Source organism: Vulpes lagopus, chromosome 4 (assembly GCF_018345385.1).
Source record: "Vulpes lagopus strain Blue_001 chromosome 4, ASM1834538v1, whole genome shotgun sequence".
NCBI classification, from domain to species: domain Eukaryota; kingdom Metazoa; phylum Chordata; class Mammalia; order Carnivora; family Canidae; genus Vulpes; species Vulpes lagopus.
This window is the reverse complement of record NC_054827.1, coordinates 112563600-112583149: the sequence shown is the minus strand read 5'-3', so window position 1 is coordinate 112583149 and position 19550 is coordinate 112563600. Positions and strand designations below refer to the sequence as shown.

The 19550-nt window shown below is 57.3% G+C and overlaps 2 protein-coding genes and 1 non-coding gene across 7 annotated transcripts in view; 1 reads left to right on the top strand and 2 right to left on the bottom strand.

The window, feature by feature from the left end:
- Nucleotides 1–1493: 1493 nt before the first annotated feature.
- TRNAR-UCG lies at nucleotides 1494–1566 on the bottom strand. The gene has a single exon. It is a non-coding gene; the product is annotated as a tRNA-Arg (tRNA).
- Nucleotides 1567–1804: 238 nt separating this feature from the next.
- On the top strand, nucleotides 1805–18416 carry POLG (DNA polymerase gamma, catalytic subunit). Of its 2 annotated transcripts, XM_041752731.1 has the most exons (23): nucleotides 1805–1962; nucleotides 2748–3551; nucleotides 6178–6373; nucleotides 7220–7384; nucleotides 7495–7641; nucleotides 7787–7866; nucleotides 8680–8862; nucleotides 8963–9108; nucleotides 9252–9378; nucleotides 10331–10567; nucleotides 11410–11530; nucleotides 11720–11824; nucleotides 12130–12237; nucleotides 13035–13195; nucleotides 13827–13880; nucleotides 13977–14094; nucleotides 14541–14676; nucleotides 14788–15034; nucleotides 16127–16249; nucleotides 16385–16553; nucleotides 16699–16907; nucleotides 17605–17765; nucleotides 18178–18416. In XM_041752731.1, the coding sequence occupies exons 2-23, from the start codon at nucleotides 2908–2910 to the stop codon at nucleotides 18234–18236; spliced, it is 3696 nt and encodes a 1231-aa protein (XP_041608665.1). In that variant the 5' UTR covers nucleotides 1805–1962; nucleotides 2748–2907; the 3' UTR covers nucleotides 18237–18416. The 2 variants fall into 2 exon arrangements, with proteins under 2 accessions (XP_041608665.1, XP_041608666.1); XM_041752732.1 differs by lacking the exon at nucleotides 16127–16249.
- Nucleotides 18383–19550, bottom strand: part of FANCI (FA complementation group I) — an 82307-nt gene continuing 81139 nt past the window's right edge. For all 4 annotated transcript variants that reach the window (XM_041752728.1, XM_041752727.1, XM_041752729.1 and 1 more), the window contains 2 exons: nucleotides 19290–19391; nucleotides 18383–18611 (listed from right to left, as the gene is read on the bottom strand). In XM_041752728.1, coding sequence (XP_041608662.1) covers nucleotides 18531–18611; nucleotides 19290–19391 — 183 coding nt within the window. In that variant the 3' untranslated portion in view covers nucleotides 18383–18530. The remainder of the gene's footprint in view (nucleotides 18612–19289; nucleotides 19392–19550) is intronic.

Sequence of the window (19550 nt, the reverse complement as noted above, 5' to 3'; positions counted from 1 at the left end):
CCAATGCAGGACTCCATCCCAGATTCCGGGATCATGCCCTGAGCTGAAGGCAGGTGCCCAACCGCTGAGCCACCCAGGCGTCCTGGTAATATGCATTTTTTAATTAACTCATTAAATGACAAGCTCTAGCAGTGACCTAGAGATATGGTTATTTTGAAGTACAGATGAGTATAAACAGTATTTTGAAAAATCTGCAGCAACTGGAATGTGTTATGAAAATATCTGTGATTGCTATTGAGAACAAAGTCTCAGGTACTAGGACTGTGGCTGGTCATCTAACCTCACCAGTGAAGGAGAAGCTAAATTTCGGTAGCAGATTACAAGAAATAATGCAAGCATTTTCCTCACTCCCTGATTTAAGCTGAGATCCTCTCTTGGCATTTTGCAAAAATGTGAACAGTATAAGATTAAGTGGAAAAAAAAAACCCAACCAAAACCAAAACCAAACCCAACAACAAACAGATTACAATACAGTGGATTTGCAGTTGATTGTATTTTTCCCCCCAGGAGAAAATCAAAACATTTGTGTGTTTATGAAATACACCCAGAACGGTTTATGAAAAATATTTCATACTTCAAAATAAAGAAAGGGGAGATATATGGAGAAACGAAGCCTCAGCACTGCCTTCCCAAGCCTTGGCCTGGGGCTTCCCAGGGCCTCTTTGGGGGCTACAGCGTGGGGGGCCGGCGCGAGGAGGGTGTTTGCCTGGGTATCTCCCCACCCTACCCTTGAACAATACCGAAGTCAGTTTGTCAAATAAGCTCAGGGTGTCCTGACACACGCATAGGCTGGAAGGTGGGGAATGATTTTCAGCGAGGCCTGAATTTGGTCCATAATCAGCGCTGTGAACTCAGGTCGACCTCAAATCTCTCTTGATCTCAAATCCGCGCAGCTGGGTCTCCCGGCTCCAACCTCCAGGCTCTTGTTATTCACGTGGGCCTTATTCCACCAGGTACTTTACAGTCTATCAACCTCGGACCAAGGAGCACGGAAAGCAGAGCTGCTGCGGCCCCTGGAGCACGAGGAGGTGGATGGAGAGGCAGGAAGGACCGCAGAGACTGGAAGGCTCCGCAGGCGGGGGCTTGCGACCAATGCTGAATCGGGTTCCAGGAAAGAGAGCACGTTGTCCCATCAGGATTGCCCAGGATGGAGACAGGGAGCACGGGGCGGGGCAGGACGCGGCTCCCTTCCAGTTGCGAACCCTTGTCATTCCCACGTACCAACCGATTGTAAAGTGGGATTTCCGTAAAAGACGCCCCTCGCCCTCCTGGCTCCTCCCCCTGCGTCGGGGGTACAATTTAGAAACGAGCCCCCGCGCCAGGAACACAGTTGAACAACTTCGCTGGGGCGTGTAGAGCCGGAGCAGTTACTTCCGAGGATCGGGGTATTCCCAGGTCTTTTGTGGGGTGGAAACAGACGTTAACATTTCCTAGGTCCCGACGCTAACTTTCCTAAGGAGGACTAAACCAAAAATTGTAGACAGGTTCCCTCGCGACCGCGGCAGGACTCGAACCTGCAATCTTCTGATCCGAAGTCAGACGCCTTATCCATTAGGCCACGCGGCCACCCGACGCCTAGTGCACTTCGGGCAATGTAAGTAGCATTACCGCCCACCGGCTTGCCTGGGACCAATCCACTTGTTGCTTGGGCAGGGGGGAGTTTGGACTTTGGCTCTCAGAGTTCCGTAGGGAGAACCCACCCGGAAGTTCCCCTCTCCCCCCTGCGGCCGGACCGGTCCACTTGCGGCCCTCCTATTGGTCGCGCCGGGAGTCTCCCGCCTGCCTCTCGGTAGCCGCGGGACCGAGCGGGGCGCAGACGGGAAGTTGCGGCTGCCAGCGAGGCGGACTGGTCGGCTGGAGGCCACACGCCACCCCGAGGCTGCGTAGGCCGCGCGGAGAGGGACGCCGCGCCGTCGGCCTGGGGTCGGGAGCCGCGGCCCGGGAAGCACCGGACGGACCGAGGTTTCCGGCGGGTCGGCCCGGGGAAGTCGGGGCGGGGGAAGCCGGGTCGCCGAGCGGCGGCGCGGCCCCTCCCTCCCAGTCGGGGAGCGAGGCCCGGAGCTGGGCGGAGGCTTGTCCCAGGGCGCACCGCGGCGCCGCGGGGCTCGGGCTCGGGCTCGGGCACGGCCGGGCGCGCGGGGGCTGCGGGGAGCCCGAAGCCGCGGGGCCGCCACCGGGGGTGGGTGGGGGTCCGGGGGGCCGGCGGCCCGCCCTGAGGTTTCGGATCCCGGGGCCTGGCACCTGGCGGCGTAGGCCCTCGGGGCCACCGTCATGGCAGCCACCGTCTGCCGGGCGTTCGCCGGGGGTCGGGTCTCGCGACTTGTTCGCCCTGAGTCCCTCGGACAGCGGTCTTGTGTGACAGGTAGAATCCGTACCCCCATTTCACGGAGCAGGAGACTGGGGCCTTAGGGAGCTCGCCCAAGGTCACGCATCTCCTAACAGCCGGAGCCGGGATTCAAACCCGCCGCCGCGTCCTCCTCCCGGACCATCGCTCTTAACCCTGCTTCCCCCCCTCCCCCCCCCCGCCCGCCGCCAAGTTCACTGATGAACCTGCTTGCACCTCCGTGTCCTCAGGAGGGCTCTTGGTAATTGCCGTGGTTGTCCGATGCCCCACGGAGAACCTGCCCCTAAAGCGCCTGGCACGCTGCCTGGGACGCAGTCAGTGCCCGAGGAGCGAGGGCTTACTTAGCGCGGAATGCGGGCCGCACGCGTAAGAAATAACACTTGCTGTCGTCTGTCTCCTTCAGAATTTGTGGGTGGAAGGCAGGCATGGTCAGACCCATTTCACTGACTGGAAAACAGAGACAGGACGTGTCTCCCTCCACGTCTTTCAGCCAGTAAAAGCAGCCAAGCTGGAGCCCAAAGCCAGGTGTCCTGACTCCCAGCGGGGGGCTCCCTGCACCTACCATGAGTCGCCTGCTCTGGAAGAGGGTGGCCGGCGCCACCACCGTCGCGCCAGGGTCAGTGCCAGCTCCGGGGCGCTGGGTCTCCAGCTCCGGCCCCGCCCCCGTCCCCAGCGACGGGCCGCCGCCGCAACAGCAGCAGCAGCAGCAGCAGCAGCCGCCGCCGCCAGCGCGGTCCTCGGAGGGCGGGCAGCTGCGGCACAACCCCTTGCACATCCAGATGCTCTCGAGAGGGCTTCACGAGCAAATCTTCGGGAGCGGCGGGGAGACGCCCGGCGAGGCCGCCGTGCACCGCAGCATCGAGCACCTGCAGAGGCACGGGCTCTGGGGGCAGCCGGCCACGCCCTTGCCGGACGTGGAGCTGCGCCTGCCGCCCCTCTACGGGGGCAGCCTGGACCAGCACTTCCGCCTCCTGGCCCAGAAGCAGAGCCTGCCCTACCTGGAGGCGGCCAACTCGTTATTGCAGGCCCAGCCGCCCCCGCGGCCCCCGAGCTGGGCCTGGGTGGAGGGCTGGACCCGGTACGGCCCCGCGGGGGAGGCCGTACCCGTGGCCATCCCCGAGGAGCGGGCCCTGGTGTTCGACGTGGAGGTCTGCTTGGCAGAGGGAACTTGCCCCACATTGGCGGTGGCCATATCCCCCTCGGCCTGGTGAGTAGGGGCTGGGCGCTGGGGACTTCACATGTACAGGAGGTGGGTGGGGGGTGTCCCAGCTTAGTAGTTCCGTTCAGTGAATTTTACTGAGCTCCCAGTCTGTGCTACTCCGGTGCTCTCCTAGGGACTGCAGATTCTGTGGTGAAGTCAAGTAAAATAGGCTTGACCTCAGGTTTCACAGAGCTTACTTTCTGGCAGAAAGGCAGTAAACAAATATCCAAACACAAGTCAGGTGGCATAGGGGCTGTGTGGAGAACAGCAGTAGGTTGTACTTGGGACTGTGGTGGGAGACCACTTGAGGTCACCTTGATTTGGTGCTGTCCCTGACGTTATGAGACATTTAGCCTCCCCAGCCACTCCCGTAAACACTGGACCAAGTATCTCCGCAGTGTCACCAAACACACTCCCACCCGAGGTAGCATTCCCCCACACCTAGCCTATTGCCCCCAGTTGAGGACCATTGCTTCCTGCCCCCAGCCTCCCAGATGCATTTTGGTCCCAAACAGGTGTATCCAAATCTCTCTCTCTCCTTTTTAAATAACTTTCTAAGTGCTACCCACATTTCTTTTTCAAACAATGATGGCAGTCCTGTTTCTCCCCTTTTTTTATTCTTCATTCCAGGATTAAAATACTATTTACAACCTTAATGCTTTCAGGCATGGCCAGCACAAAAGTTAGCAGTTTCTTTATTCCTATTGGAAGCTACATCTTTGTAAAGAAAGCTGCGAAATGTTAAATATGCAGTTGAAAATGGTGAAAACATGGCTAAATAGATAAGGTAGGCATTAATGGCTGCAAAGAGCAAAACCAGGTTCCGCATTGATTTAGTTCCAGTTGAGATGAGAATCTCCGTGCTTACTTTGTAACTTGATGGTCAAAACAGAGGGAGTACCAGCCACCGATTGAGAAGGTGAAGCAGGCTATGGTGGCTGAGGGAAAATTAGGAGACCAGTGACAAGAAAGCCTTGTGTTTTGATCTCTTGGTCATTCTTGGCCATTTTACCTGAAGTCCACCTTTTCTCTTCCTCCTCCTCCCTCTCCCTGTCCTCCTCTCATCCTCATTCCATTCTCACCAGTACGGGGGGTGGCGCTGTTCTGTATATGCCTGGTGGCACAGGGACCTTCTCCTGGGGAGCCTGATTGTGTAGGGGGGTGGGCAGGGTACCGGATGGGGCCATCAGAGCAGTCCCCTGTGAGCTTGGGCACGTCCCTGCCATGGCTGTGTAACCTTAAGTTCCAGGCCAGCCCAAGATTTCGGGGCTGCAGTGGAGGGTTCAGCTTCCCAAAAGCTGTGGCTGAGGACGTTGGTTGTCACCCTAGGGGACATTGCACAGGGGCCAGCATTTGTCTGAGATTCACAGGATGAGCATAGAGTTTTGATGGCATTGATCTGGTTCCTCTTAAATGTACCGAAGGTGTTGGCACATTGGCTTCTTTTATCACAAATGTGTAGTGAGATGGCTCTCATGCGCAGCTGTAGACCTGGATCTTGCCACCGGTCTAGCCTTTTATTGCACCTAGAGTTCTGTCGTCACCATAGCCTTAAATATTTGACATCTTCAGGCGTCTTTTTCAGTGTTGTTTTTAAGGGCTCTAAATGGGGAGGATGTTTCAACTTGAGTCCTTGAGTGTATCGCCACCACTTGGAGTGTGGGTTAGATTTTAGCAGGTTTAAAACGAGGAACCCTTTTTTGCCAGTAGAGGAACCCTTTTTTGCCAGTAGCCCCCTTCCCTGCAGAAACCACTGTCTGTTGAAACTGGAGGCAGATGCCCCCCCCACCCCCTGCCAGGGTTGCCTGGAGCTCTGTGCATAGCTGTGAGGGCCCTATGTGGCCCCGGCGCTCATTTGATGCTGAGTGGCTCTGACCTTTTGGCATCACCTGTGATTTACAGTGGGCTTTGGCTCGGCAGCCATTTCCCCACGCTCAGCCTTGTGAATCTTGGGCACCCTCCAGCCTTTCCCTGCGTCAGGGTCCAGCGCCTGCAGGCAGTGCTCCTACTCTGCCCTCAGTTCACCCATCATGTGGGCAGGTGGTCGTCCAGTCCAGTCCCCTCCAGTCCTAACACTTGCCCTTGGCTCCCCCAGGGGGAGCTCAGGCCCAGCACCTGCTCCGAGGTGCAGGACATTCTCTTGGGCCTTTGGAATCTCCAGCTGTTAGATGATTCATCCTGTACGTGTGTGGCATTTGTCTTTCTTTCTATTGCCACTCCCCCCCCCGACCCCCCTAATTTGCCGCTTGTAATCGTCTCTTTTACTGGCATTTTGAATGCCTACTGTTTTGTGCTTATGGACCTGAGGGGTTGACTGGGCTTGGAAACGGCACAGACTTTGTGAGTGCCGGACCTCACACACACCTTGTTGGCCCAGGCCCTGGTGCCCTTGTAGGACATCCAGTACTGTGGCATTTAGCTCCATCTGTATCTGTGGACGCGAAAAGTAAAGGAGTTTTTTGGCCTCCCCCCACACACCCCCAGCCGCTCTCTAGCTCTGTGAGGGTCGGGAGTACCCACCTGGTCTTGCCTACGTCCCAGCTGCTAGCATGGGAGCTGATTTGTGCTGTGGGTGTCGTGGAGCGGAAGTGTCATGCCTCCTGCCGAACTTGCTGCCTTTCGCCCCCCTCAGGTATTCCTGGTGCAGCCGGCGGCTGGTGGAAGAGCGTTACTCTTGGACCAGCCAGCTGTCGCCGGCTGACCTCATTCCTCTGGAGGTCCCTGCCAGCGCAGGCGGCCCCACCCAGCGTGATTGGCAGGAGCAGTTAGTTGTGGGGCACAACGTTTGCTTTGATCGAGCCCATATCAGGGAGCAGTACCTGATCCAGGTGAGGTTCCTGGGGCTGGGGTAGCTTCTGGTAGGGGGTGGCCTAGCTCTGACCTCGGTGGCTAGGGAAGGCGTTGCTTTTCCTGGCCAGGTCTCCTGTGTCTCTGTAGTGGCTGCGGGGCCTCCTGCTGGCCAGCCCTGCCCCTGGTCCCTGGGCCCAGCTGTTCATTCCCCTGGACTTGCCTGGTACGGGACCTGAGTGGTCGCAGAGTACGAGTAATCCTGTTGTCTGTGTGGTGTTTGAGAGTTAGCATGGGTCTTTGGAGAGTCTGGCCACATGGCCGGGGCTCATGGCCTGGGCTCACGTCCTGCCTCTGCCAGGGACAAAGTGGTGTGAGTGCCTTCATGTTCCCGAGCCTCAGTTTCCTTATTTGTAAAGTGTGCTTGTGGCATTCTTAATATTACAAGAAGTGCTCTTCTATCTAGTTCTCACAACTACCGCAGAGAGGCAGGGCAGGTGTGAGCAGCCTTAGCGTATAGCTTCAGGTCAGCCTTACCGATCTGAGCAGGAGCTGCAGTTTGTGAGCTACAGGCTGGGGCTGGGGGCTAAGTCTGGGAGCTCAGATGGCCTCGATTTGGCTACCCTGTTCCCAAGGCAGCCCTCAGAGCTGTTGCTGGATGCTGGGAAGGACTTGTGTGTTGGAATTGAGCCAGGCCTGTACCTTCAGGGGTAGCTGGGATTTGGGAGGGCAAGCCTGTCATGGCTGGAGGGGAAGCATGGGTAAGCATGAGGGGATAGCTTTAGTGTTGGAAGGCTGTGTGATGGGAGGGGGCTGAGGCAGGTTGCGGGGCGGGTGACGGCACCAAAGCAGGGCTGAGTGGCTTCAGCTGCAGCCTCTGTCCTCAGGGCTCCCGCATGCGCTTCCTGGACACCATGAGCATGCACATGGCCATCTCAGGGCTCAGCGGCTTCCAGCGCAGTCTGTGGATGGCAGCCAAGCAGGGCAAGCGCAAGGCCCGCCACCCCACACAGCGAGGCCAGAAGTCCCAAAACAAAGCCAGTGGCCCGGTGGTGAGTGCTTACTGTGGGGGGCTGGAGCCGGGCACTTGGGACTGTCTCACCTGCTTGTCTGACCCAGGGCTGAGCTAATCTGCTGTATTCCTTGGTCTGTCCCCTGCCAGATCTCCTCCTGGGACTGGCTGGATATCAGCAGTATCAATAATCTGGCAGATGTGCATAGCCTCTATGTGGGGGGGCCTCCCTTAGAGAAGGAGCCTCGAGAACTGTTTGTCAAGGGTAGCATGAAGGACATCCGTGAGAACTTCCAGGTATAGTGCTGGGGAGGGACTCTGGGGAGGTGGGTGGGGGCAGACCTAGCTGACCCCAGGGAGTATAGTGGCAATACCTGACCCTGAGACCGGCGATGGTAGTGGGACAACTGCCCACCCAGCTCCTTCCTGTCGCCTGTGCCAGGCTCTGATGCAGTACTGTGCCCAGGACGTGTGGGCTACCTATGAGATTTTCCAGCAGCAGCTACCGCTCTTCTTGGAGAGGTGAGGGGGAGTCCCCGGGGGAACCCCTGGGGGTTGGCAGTGTCCTAGTATCTGGTCCTCTGTCAGAAGGTGGTACTGGGTCTTTCTCAGCCTATGGACCTTAGCCTTTCTGGGTTGAAAGAACAGAGCTATTCTGTGTAGTGGTGGCCACCTGGGTCCTGGACTCTGGTTTTCTAGAGGTCTTGGAGGGGGGCGCCAAGGGCTGTGGTTGTGTTTCATGTGTGTTCCCGGGTGATTCAGCACCCTCTCTCTATGTACCCAGATCCTGGTCATGTTTGTTAGTCACTCTTACGGTGTGGTCAGTCACAAGTATCCCCTAGACCAAGTTTGAATCTTGACTGTCCTCCCTCACTCTTTTGCCCTTGGGTAAGTCACTTGGTTTGTCAGAGCCTCAGTGTTTTTGTCTGTGAAGCAAATACTACTTGACCACCCTGGTTGTGAGGTTTGTCTGTGACCTAGCACAGTGCCTGGCACATGGTCGTTACTCAGGAGATGGCACCCGTTTTCATTTTCACTCCTAACTCCTAATAGGAGTAACTCCTATTTCTCCTGGGGACGGGATGGTACTTTAGATACTTCATAGATAAAGGAGCTGAGGCTCAGAGAGGCGGAGCCATTTACTCAGCCAGTGTCTCACACCTCCAAAGTCGTTGATCTGGGGTCAAGCTGTGGTTGAGACCCTGGTCTCCCTTCAGACCTACGTCACATGGGTAGTTAGGTTGAGGCTTGCTAGACGGGCTCAGGGATTGGGCCAGAGCCTTGCTTTCTATGGTCATTTATGACCACCCTGGTGTTTGTCCCCCCCTCCCCCAGGTGTCCCCACCCGGTGACTCTGGCTGGCATGTTGGAGATGGGGGTCTCCTACCTGCCTGTCAACCAGAACTGGGAGCGGTACCTGGCAGAGGCACAGAACACCTATGAGGAGCTCCAGTGGGAGATGAAGAAGTCGCTGATGGACCTGGCCAATGATGCCTGCCAGCTGCTCTCAGGGGAGAGGTAGCCAGGCCTTGGGAGTGTGGGAGCTAGGTGAGTACGGGCAGGCCAGAGGCTTGCCTCTGGATTGGCCTAAAGCTTCTCTGGTGGACTGGCTCTGCAGGTACAAGGAGGACCCTTGGCTCTGGGATCTGGAGTGGGACCTGCAAGAGTTTAAGCAGAAGAAGGCAAAGAAGGTGAAGAGGAAGGAGCCAACTGCAGCCAGCAAGTTGCCCATCGAGGGGGCTGGGGACCCCAAGGATCAGGAAGGTGGGGAGCATGGGCGGGAGGTGGGGTGGGGATGGTCCTTGGGAAGGTTGGAAGGGATCTCTCTGGCCTTCAGAGATGAGTCGGCTGGGCAGGTCTTCCTGAGAGACCCTTCTGCTCCTGATTGTCATGCCTACTGTGTGCAGACCCTGGCCCTCCCAGTGAGGAGGAGGAGGTTCAGCGAGATGTCACGGCCCGCGCCTGCTTGGAGCACCTGAAGGGGACCGCAGAGAGCCTGCCAAAGCGGCCCCAGCACCTTCCTGGACACCCTGGGTGAGCCCTAGCTCCTCATATATGTAGAGTCTACCCTTCCCCTGCCTTAGGGCTTCTCTGTCACTGGTGTGTGTGTGGCCCTTACTGACCTGCTGCTGTTCGTTCTGTCTTCCAGTCACTTGCTCACTCTGACCCCTGGCTCCCTGGTCTCATTCAGTACAACTGCACTGAGCACCTGCTGTGTGCTCGGCCCACCACCACCACCACCTCTGGGGGTGCAGATAGGAACACAGCTCCTTTCTAGGAGCTGCTCCTCCCTGGGAGGAGCTAGGCGTGAAGACCAAGCAGTGCAGCTGGCCTTCATATTCATGATGAGAAGGAAGAGTGAGCAGTGTTGAGGCAGTACCTAAGTCTGCCTGGGGAAGTCAGGGATGGCTTCCTTGAGGGAGGGAATTTTTTTTATTTGAGCCTCATAGACTGGCAGAGATGAGAAAATAGGGGCAGCCAGGGTTAAGAATGGGGTGTGGACTTGGCACTTGGAGGATCCTGAGAGTGAGGTCTCCTTAAGCTGTGCGCTCCAGGTGCCTCCCTTGGCTCCCCCTCGGGTTTGGCCCTGGTGAACAGCATGTGAGAGATGGAGCTCTGAAGGCCCTGCTGTGTTCCTGAAGCAGCGGTGTGGCACTGTCTCCTGGCCAGTTACCCTGTATGGACTGGAGCTGGGGAAGGAGCTCGGTGCTGGGCCATCCTTGTAGGTCCTTGGCTTCTGATGAGGCCAGTGGGCCTGACCTAGGATTTTCCTTTTCAGATACTTGAATTATTCTAGGGGAGCTCATGGGGATTATGGGTGTATGCCCGAGGGAGGGGCCTGTGGCTATAGGCTGAGGTTACTGGAAAGCCTTGGGGCTTTAGAGGGTGGACAGGTGGGTTAGGTCATGGGAGAGAGAACCTGGCTTGTGGTCACATGCTGTCCATCCCCAACACTGTGACACTGCTCTCCTCTGGCGGGGCATAGGTGGTACCGGAAGCTCTGCCCCCGGCTAGATGACCCTGCATGGACCCCGGGCCCCAGTCTCCTCAGCCTGCAGATGCGGGTCACTCCAAAACTCATGGCGATGACCTGGGATGGCTTCCCTCTGCACTACTCGGAGCAGCATGGCTGGGGATACCTGGTGCCTGGGCGGCGGGACAACCTGGCTCAGGCACCAGCGGAAACCGCCCCAGCCTCAGCTGGGGTGGCCTGCCCGTACAGGTGAGGCTCAGGCTCAGGGAAGGAAGGGGTGGATCTAGGGCCCCCTCCCCTTGCTGGAAAACCCAAGCCCAGCTCTGGTTAGTGGAAGAGTTGGGGTCTGAGAGTCCTGGTGGACATCTTTTTTTTTTTTTACCTTTGGGGCTCAGAGCCCTCCGCTCGGGTCCACTGGCACAGCTGCCTTCACAGGACTGTTGCAGAGCGGGTGCTGTCAGGGACAGCCGGGGATATGGGCTGTCTTTCTTTTTTGTGTGTGACTGATTGAGCACTAGTTATATTCTGTGATTGGAAACCTTTTGTAGTGCTCTCTCATTTGTTTCCAGGCAGCCACGTGACATAGAATGGCTATCCCCATTTTAGAGTTGGCAAAATAAAGGCCTAGGGAAATCCTTTGACTTGTCTGAGATTCTAAACCTCAGGCTTTTGACAGGCAGGTGTGGGGGACAAGCCACAAGCCATGGCACTTGACGTGGCCCAGTTTGGGAACCCTGGCTCTGCAGGATAGCCTGAGTCACCTGTGGGGCCCTTGGGGACAGAAGGGGCTGGAGCCTAGTGGGGACGGCTGCACGGCCTCCAGAGCTTTCCCAGGGAAGGCAACAGCTGAGCTGGTGAGGAGCTTAGATTTGGGTCAGAGCAGCCCCTGGATCCTCACCTGCCACCGCGTGGTGTTTTACTTGTGATTTGTCACTCCCTGTCTGAAAACCAGGGGGGAGAGCACTGCGCACCTCTGCCTCAGAGCTGGTTCTGAGGCCTAAGCAAAAGGAATTGTGCAAGGCCCCAGTGAGCTCCCTGGCCCGGAGTGGGCCCCCAGTAATCAGGGGCTGCTGCTGCTGTTCTCTGCCCAGAGCCATCGAGTCCCTGTACAGGAAGCACTGTCTTGAACAGGGGAAGCGGCAGCCGGAGCCCCAGCAGGCAGGCCTGGCGGAGGAGTTCCTGCTCACCGACGGCAGCGCCGTATGGCAGACGGTGAGGGCAGCCCGAACCTGGGTTCTAGAGTCTCTGCTCCCTCCCAAGGATGGGGGGGGACCTCCTGGGTGGGGGTGGTAACCCAAGGGCACTGGGTGGCTCCCCCTGGGCTGGCTGTCTGCGTGTGGTGGGTGGAGCTGGGCCAGCCAGTCCCCCTACTTTACTTCCTGTGTACCTGAGCCCATCCAGGTGGAAGAACTGGGCTGCATGGAAGCAGAGGTGGAGGTGGAAGCAGAGGTGGAGACCAGGGTGGAGCACTGCGGAAGGGCAGGCCTCAGTCAGCCCCCGGCTCTGGTGAGCAGGGCTTCTGCTCTGGGGTTCTCTGGCTCTTGTGCCCAAGTAACTCTCCCCTGCCAGAGAGTTCCCAAGGTCCTGGGCAGGGAGGTGGAGGCTTGGGGGTGGAAGGCAGCATGCATGTTGCTGCCTTCCCTTTGGGTGGCTCTGTATTTGTTGGAGTCCAAGGAGGGAGCCTGAGGCCATCCTGCCATTTCTCAGCACGCTGTTGGCCACATCAGGCCCATTTCCCACACCCTACCCCATGGCCCTCGCTGAATGCAGGTGCTGGAGCAGGGCCTCATCTAGGTGTGTGGCCCCCACAGACTGCTGCTGGTGGCCCCAGAGCCAGCCAGCCAGCCTATCACCATGGCAACGGACCTTACAATGATGTGGACATCCCCGGCTGCTGGTTCTTCAAGCTGCCTCACAAGGTGTGTGTCCTGACTCATGCCTGTCCCATGCTGCCCTGTGTCTCAAGCCCCCAGGCCCCAGAGTGACTCAGCCCAGAACCACCCTTGCACGGGATCAACACGCGTAGTGGCATAGGGTGTGCTCCTAGGCAGTTCCCTAGGACTCCTCTGTCAGGCCTGCCTGCTGGGGCCCCATCTTTCCCAGTCTTTGCCTCCTGGAAATGGGGTAGCGAGGGGTGTGGTGGTACGATTAAATGACGGGGCCTGTTGGTGTCTGACACCACTACACAATGGGCTCTGTCCACCACCGATGACAGTCTGTTGCTCGGGTCACCTGTGGTTCCAAAGCAGATGACCTTCCTGCTGGTGTGTCCTCAGAGGGTCACTAGTAGCCTGACGCTGCTGCACTCGCCTCACTTCATTGCTTTATGGGAGGCATTGTATCCACTCATGTCAGGGTAAGAAGAGTGAATACAGTACATGAGAGATTTTGAGAGAGAGGAGCCAAGTTCAGTAACTTATTACAGTTTACTGTTACAGTTCTCTTTACTAGGTAGTAATAATTTATCATAGATACACATAAGGGTCAGCACTCTCTGCACTTGGAGGCATCTGCTGGGAATGTGGAAACACCCACCCTCCACCCCCGTGTATGTCTCTGTGCTGCATGTGTGTTGCAGTCAGAGGTGTGCCCCAGACTGCTCTGCTCAAGGTTCTGGGCTCAGTGTGGGCAGAGCTGAGGAGCATGGGGCACCAGGGGGCTCCCTGGCCAGGGGTCTACGCCAGCTTCCAGCCCCTGATGCTTTTGCCCTTTGCAGGATGGTAGCGGCTGCAATGTGGGCAGCCCTTTCGCCAAGGACTTCCTGCCCAAGATGGAGGATGGCACCCTGCAGGCCGGCCCAGGAGGTGCCAGTGGGCCCCGTGCCTTAGAGATCAACAAAATGATTTCTTTCTGGAGGAACGCCCATAAACGAATCAGGTGGGCTGCTGTGGGAGGGCAGAAATGGGACCCCTTTCCTGCACCTCTCCCACCCAGGGGCCCCCGACCCCATCCGTGCTGCACTAGAGGGACAAGCCTGGCCACAGTCTGGCTGCCTGTGGTTCTGGTGTCATGTGAGTGCAGGCAAGTCCCTCCGTGGCCTCTGTTTCCATGTCTGTGTGGAAAATGGTGCGGTAGGGCCCAGATATGGCGTAGCTGCTGAAGCCCTGATGTGGCTGAGGAGCGTAGGAGGCTGCCGGCCTGGGAGCTAGGGTCCCCCCCGCAGGGCTGGCACTGGGGGGCCGTGGCTCCAACAGCATGCATGCTGCTGCCAGAAGGGCGCTGCCATCACCGCTGAGGTCCACTCCACGTGTGGCCGAGGCACTCATGGCAGGGCTGAGGTCAGATGCCTCACAAGCACTGTAGGGCAGAAGCTGTTGGATGGCGTATGACCCTGGATGGCAGATTCTGGGGCCCCAGGCCTTGGCCGTGTCACAGCCCACCCTGGTTAAAGTCAGTGGGAAGAGTGTGAGGCTGGGCCAGGAGGGAGCACAGTAGCCCCGAGTTGGGCGTGGGGGTGGATTCTGCTCCTTGGGGCTGCTCTGAGCCTTAGTTCCATCTGTCCCCACAGCTCCCAGATGGTGGTGTGGCTTCCCAGGTCAGCTCTGCCCCGTGCTGTGACCAGGTATGGGCTGCCTAGTGATTGTGGGGACAGGAGAACTGAGCAGGGTGGGACATGGGACCAAAGCTGCCAGGACTCATATATCCTGCCCCCGGCCAGGCACCCAGACTACGACGAGGAAGGCCGCTATGGGGCCATCTTGCCGCAGGTGGTGACTGCTGGCACCATCACCCGCCGGGCTGTGGAGCCGACATGGCTCACTGCCAGCAATGCCCGGGTACGTGCCCTCTGCACCTCCGATCCCTGTTCTTCCTCTCCTCTGTCTCTAGAAACTGGGGTGTGGAGGGCTTTCCATGAGCAGGAAAAGGAACCTAAGATCAGGGGCAGGCAGGACTCAGGCCAGAAGTAGCTCTGCTGCTTGTCCATTCCTTCAGCCGACTGGATCTGGGCCCCCCTCATTGACAGACATTGAGGAGGCACGAGGGGTGTGTGGCTGTGGTGGAGTGGAGGTGGGGCCCAGAGCCAGGCAGGTGTGGAGGGAGGAGTGGTTTCCTGCTGCTACCAGGCAGCCGTCCCGGGGTTTGGGGCAGTGCTTGGCAGTTCCTGGGCCCCAGCCCCCGTCAGGAGAAGCCCAGTGCTCTTAGTCCAGTCTGGCTTCAGGGAATGCGGGGGCGGGAGTCTCCCTGGGGTGTCTGGGTAGGGCCTGACCTCCCTCTTCTGCAGCCTGACCGAGTAGGCAGCGAGTTGAAGGCCATGGTGCAGGCCCCACCTGGCTATGTCCTCGTGGGCGCCGACGTGGACTCGCAGGAGTTGTGGATCGCAGCTGTGCTGGGAGACGCCCACTTTGCTGGCATGCATGGTGAGCAGGGGCCAGGGCTGGGCCAGGGCTGGGCCAAAGCGGTGGCCACGTTGCTGGCAGCGTGTTCCCGAGCTGCTTTTCTCAAGCCTGTCTTCCCCCACCGCTCCACAGGCTGCACGGCCTTTGGCTGGATGACCCTGCAGGGCAGGAAGAGCAGGGGCACCGACCTGCACAGTAAGACAGCCGCGACCGTGGGCATCAGCCGTGAGCACGCCAAGATCTTCAACTATGGCCGCATCTATGGGGCGGGGCAGCCATTCGCCGAGCGCCTGCTGATGCAGTTCAACCATCGGCTCACACGGCAGGAGGCGGCTGAGAAGGCCCAGCAGATGTACGCCGTCACCAAGGGCCTTCGCCGGTGAGGGTCCCTCCCCCCATCCACAGCACCCTCTGCGTGTTCTGCTCCGCGTAACAAGGGCCTCTCTCCCTCTAGATCTCTGACCTGGCTCCAGGATGGTGGTCCTGGGGTTGTGGAAATTCCTTACTTAATTATCTTAAACAGTTTCTCTCACAATTAAGGCTGCACCTTGACATTGCCACCAAGGTAGCAGATCAACAGCTGCAGTGGTGCGGCGCTGTGAACACGCTTGCAGGGAACACATGAGGGCAGGGGCAGGGGTGGGGTGGTAGTGTCAGCAGCAGGTAGCCGCCAACCCCAGAGACCTGGGACTGACTTTGCTGTAGGAGGACGCCTGGGCCTGTTCCAGCCTCTTTGCCCCGGGAGTACCACCTTGTGGGCTCCGAAGCAGCCGTGAGGGAGGGAAGTGCATGTCTACCTTCCTTGGGGATGCTGTGCAGTGGCCGTGTTTGCTTAGCTGGCCTCCTCGAGGGAGACTAAGGGGGGGTGGTAGGTGAGCGAGGGTACAGTGGTAGGTGTGGGGACTGTGTGCTGGGGGCAGGCAGGGGAGAGCCGTGAGGACAGCGGAGGTTAGGCCTCGGTTGGAGGCCTCTGAAGGGGTTCCAGGGGAGTCTGGACGGAGGGCGCAGGTCATGGGGAAGCCCTGGTGCAGCTCTGAGGGGGTACACCGGGGCTGTGAGGCTGCACCGGAGCTGGGAACCGATGTGTCAGCCCGACCCAGCTGTATGTTGTCTTCCCCAAGTGCCCATTCCCTTCAGGGAGTAGGCCATAGCCTACCGTCCCTCCCTTCTGGGCTGGGAGCTCTTTTGTGCCTCCTGAGCTAAAACATGGTGCCTGTGGGGCACCAGGCAGTTCAGTGTCTGGGGTCAGGACGGTAGTAACCCTGCTGGCTCTTGTGTTGGGGTATGGCGTTACTGGGCTACGGAGGCATAGCCCACAGAAGCCTGGGGTCCTGTCTGGGCTTCGCCTCTTCCTGGCAAGTCACTTGGCTTCTTGCAGCCTATTCACTCTTGGGAACGGAGCCTCCGGGGATGGTCATGAGTACTGGGCTAAGCACTCCCACGGGAGTGACGGTGGCGACACTGCCCCCAGGTATCGGCTGTCGGAGGAGGGTGAGTGGCTGGTGAGGGAATTGGACCTCCCCGTGGACAGGACTGAAGATGGCTGGGTTTCCCTGCAGGATCTGCGCAAGATCCAGAGAGAAGCTTCGAGGAAGTGAGAGCCTTCTGTGTATTAAAGATGGAGGGAGGGTCCGGGCTGGTCCCTGGAGAGCTGGGATGCTTTGTTCTTCACTCCGAGAAGCTGAAAGGCAAAGCTTGCCTCCCCCTGCTTTTTTGTTTTGGTCTCCAGGTCACGTTGGAAGAAGTGGGAGGTGGCTGCCGAGCGAGCGTGGAGGGGGGGCACAGAATCAGAAATGTTCAATAAGCTGGAGAGCATTGCCATGTCTGACACCCCATGTACCCCGGTGCTGGGCTGCCGCATTAGCCGTGCCCTGGAGCCCTCGGCTGTCCAGGGGGAGGTAGATTGCTCTCCTTGGAGGGGGGAGGTGGGGGGAGAGGGGTCACAGGGAAGGGCAGGGCTCCCTTACCTCCCACCCCTCCACGCTGCCCAGAGTGAGCCAGGGTATGGCAAAATTCCTAACCTGTGCCCCTTTCGCCCCCAAGTTTATGACCAGCCGTGTGAACTGGGTGGTGCAGAGCTCTGCTGTGGACTATTTACACCTCATGCTCGTGGCCATGAAGTGGCTGTTTGAGGAATTTGCCATTGACGGGCGCTTCTGCATCAGCATCCACGATGAGGTCCGCTACCTGGTGCGAGAGGAGGACCGCTACCGCGCAGCCCTGGCCCTGCAGATCACCAACCTCTTGACCAGGTAGGTGGGGGCCTGTGGCCGCTTGGGCCTTTGGACCAGGCTGAGCATGCTCTTTGCGTTTTCATCTTCCTAGGAATGAGTGTTTCTTTTTCTGTTGTTGAAAAAATTTTCAAAAAGACAGGCTTCAACTTAAATTTCTCGGGTTTGAAAATATCATAAACTCAGACTAGATGAGAGATAGTGAGGAGGTCAGGTGTCCCAAGAGTAGCTGCCATCTTGTACTCCCCTAGATGCATACCTTTGTTTTGAAAATCAAATGGAAAAAAAAAATCAAACGAGAGGTTTTTTTTTTTTAAATCCATAAGTGTTTCCTTAAGTGCCAAAAGTTTGTGATTCAGACTACCACCAGAAGACGTTGTGAATGAGAAAATTCATAGTAAAATTCCTAATTTACATGTTTGAATTCAGGAATTACAGTTCTGTGTGAGTCTGCCATCCAGAACTAGTTTGGGAAGCAGATCTCTCCTAATGGGTAGAGGTCCCTCTCCATCTTCCCCTGGGGGGTCGTGCCTGACAAAGCTAACAGAGTCCTTGGGCCACTCGATATTCAAATACACAAAAAGTCAAATGTTTTGCATCAATAGTGTACTGAACTGCAGGACAAGAGGTGTGTCTGGAGTCTCTCACTGCATTTTGGTCTGCTAGGGGGACGGGGAAGTGCCGGGCCGCGCCTGAGAGGAGGTCGGGTCTCTTGCAGGTGCATGTTCGCCTACAAGCTGGGTCTCAATGACCTACCCCAGTCCGTCGCCTTTTTCAGCACAGTCGATATTGACCAGTGCCTCAGGAAGGAAGTGACCATGGATTGTAAAACCCCTTCCAACCCAACTGGGATGGAAAGGAGATACGGGATTCCCCAGGGTGAGCTCCACACATCTGTTGATTGTGCACGGAATGTACGGTGGGTGGGCTGTTCAGTGGACAGTGCCCCAGGTCTAAAGAGAACATAATCACATGGAGGAAGAAACCAGGACTCAAGTATTCCCTCTGTACTGTTTATTATTCCTTCTGCAACCACAGCAGAAACATATTTTAAGATTTCTTATTTAAAGCTAAAGTGCATTCTTAGGTGAGAATGTGCAATGAATATCAAACAAGTAAAGCAGAAAGATACATTTAAAAAGAAAATAAGCTTAGACAAACTTACTTATACAGAAAACGGACAGTCCCAAACATAGCATTACCGTCCCTGACAGGTCCTCTGCTTGCTCGCTCCCGGACACGGGTTCCAGTCCTGGAGGAAGCGTCCTAACCTCTCTACACTGTCTTTCAGGTGAAGCGCTGGATATTTACCAGATAATTGAACTCACCAAAGGCTCCTTGGAACAGTGAAGCCAGCCTGGACCCTAGCTCTGCCTGGAGGTGCCCTGTATTTGCTCCCGTGGAGCTTCGTCGGGACGGTGTGGGCTCCCACACCCAGGCTTTGCGCTGTGCTTGTGCAGAAGGGCTTGCGGGAGGTCAGCCCTCCTCGGTAGCAGGACCTGCCTAGAACGGACTGCCTCCGAGTGAAGGTGCAGTGGAGCTCCTGGGTTCAGAGCCAAGATGCCACTGCTGGTGCAGGCTGTAGGACAAGGGGGTACTGCTGCTTGTTGGGTAAAAAAGAAAGCAGAAGCCCCAAAGTTCACATTAACTCAGGCATTTCATTTCTTTTTTCCTTTTCTTCTTGGCTGGTTCTTTGTTCTGTCCCTCGTGCTCTGATGTAGTGCCCTAGAGGGGGAGAGAAGTAATGCTCAAATGTGATAAGCCTGCTCAGAGGCAGTGGAAATAAAAATCCTTTATCTTCTCATCTAAGCCTGTGGTAGTCCTGCTTTCTCCCCCTTCCCACTCCTAGGTCATTCCGTCTGGATGAAGAGGACCGCCTCCCAAGTGGCCGAGCAGCCCTTCCTGGGAGGGGGCAAGGAGGGAGACAGCTGCCTCCATGTAGCTGAGCCCCTTGACAGCTCTGTGACAGGCCAGGTGCCTTATGGCCCGGAATGTGATCATTGGAAGCACGAAGGTTCAGAATGTTTGAGAAGCCAGACATGAGGGTGTCTCATGTAAACTTCACTGACTTCCATCTCAGACAAACCCGAGCTCCCTGGCTCTGCTGCTGCAGCCATACAGCCAAAGGGAGGCAGGAAAAGGAACTGAACTGGTTTTGGAGCTGTAACTCTGGGGCTAGTAATTTCCTAATAGTTCAGAAGGTCATGGGGGAAGACCCACATAAGAACTGGGGTCCTTGCCCCCTTTCTAGAAAGGTCTACCCCAAATGTGCACCACTCTGGGTGACTTCTGTGACAGGCCTTGGTTCTGGCCATGCCTGACCGTCTCAGCCTTCTCCGTGCTGCTCCCAGCCAGGCTTTGCCATCGGGCAGGAGAGGGGTCAACTTCGAAGCAGGCACTGACCTCGTTGTCATCTTCGTCCTCTCGAAGAACCACATCCAGGATGTTTCCCTTAATCTTGAAGTCCCTTGAGGTGCTGAGCTTCATGTGCTGCATCAGGTTCACCTAGGACAGAATCGCAGGTGTGGGCACGTTTCCCTCTGGCTAAGACAGGCCCTTCAGCCTCTCCTCCAGGCATGCACACCCTCCTGACCTGGTTTTCCTAGTTCCTACATGATGTCTGGATTCAGGTCATCAGGTCACAGAGAACCGGGTTCTAGTTTC

Coding starts and splice junctions, on each gene's coding strand:
- POLG (XM_041752731.1), top strand. CDS start 2,908: ATGAGTCGCCTGCTCTGGAAGAGGGTGGCCGGCGCCACCACCGTCGCG. Junction 7,385..7,494: donor ACAAAGCCAGTGGCCCGGTG/GTGAGTGCTTAC, acceptor GTCCCCTGCCAG/ATCTCCTCCTGGGACTGGCT. Junction 17,766..18,177: donor GAGATACGGGATTCCCCAGG/GTGAGCTCCACA, acceptor ACTGTCTTTCAG/GTGAAGCGCTGGATATTTAC.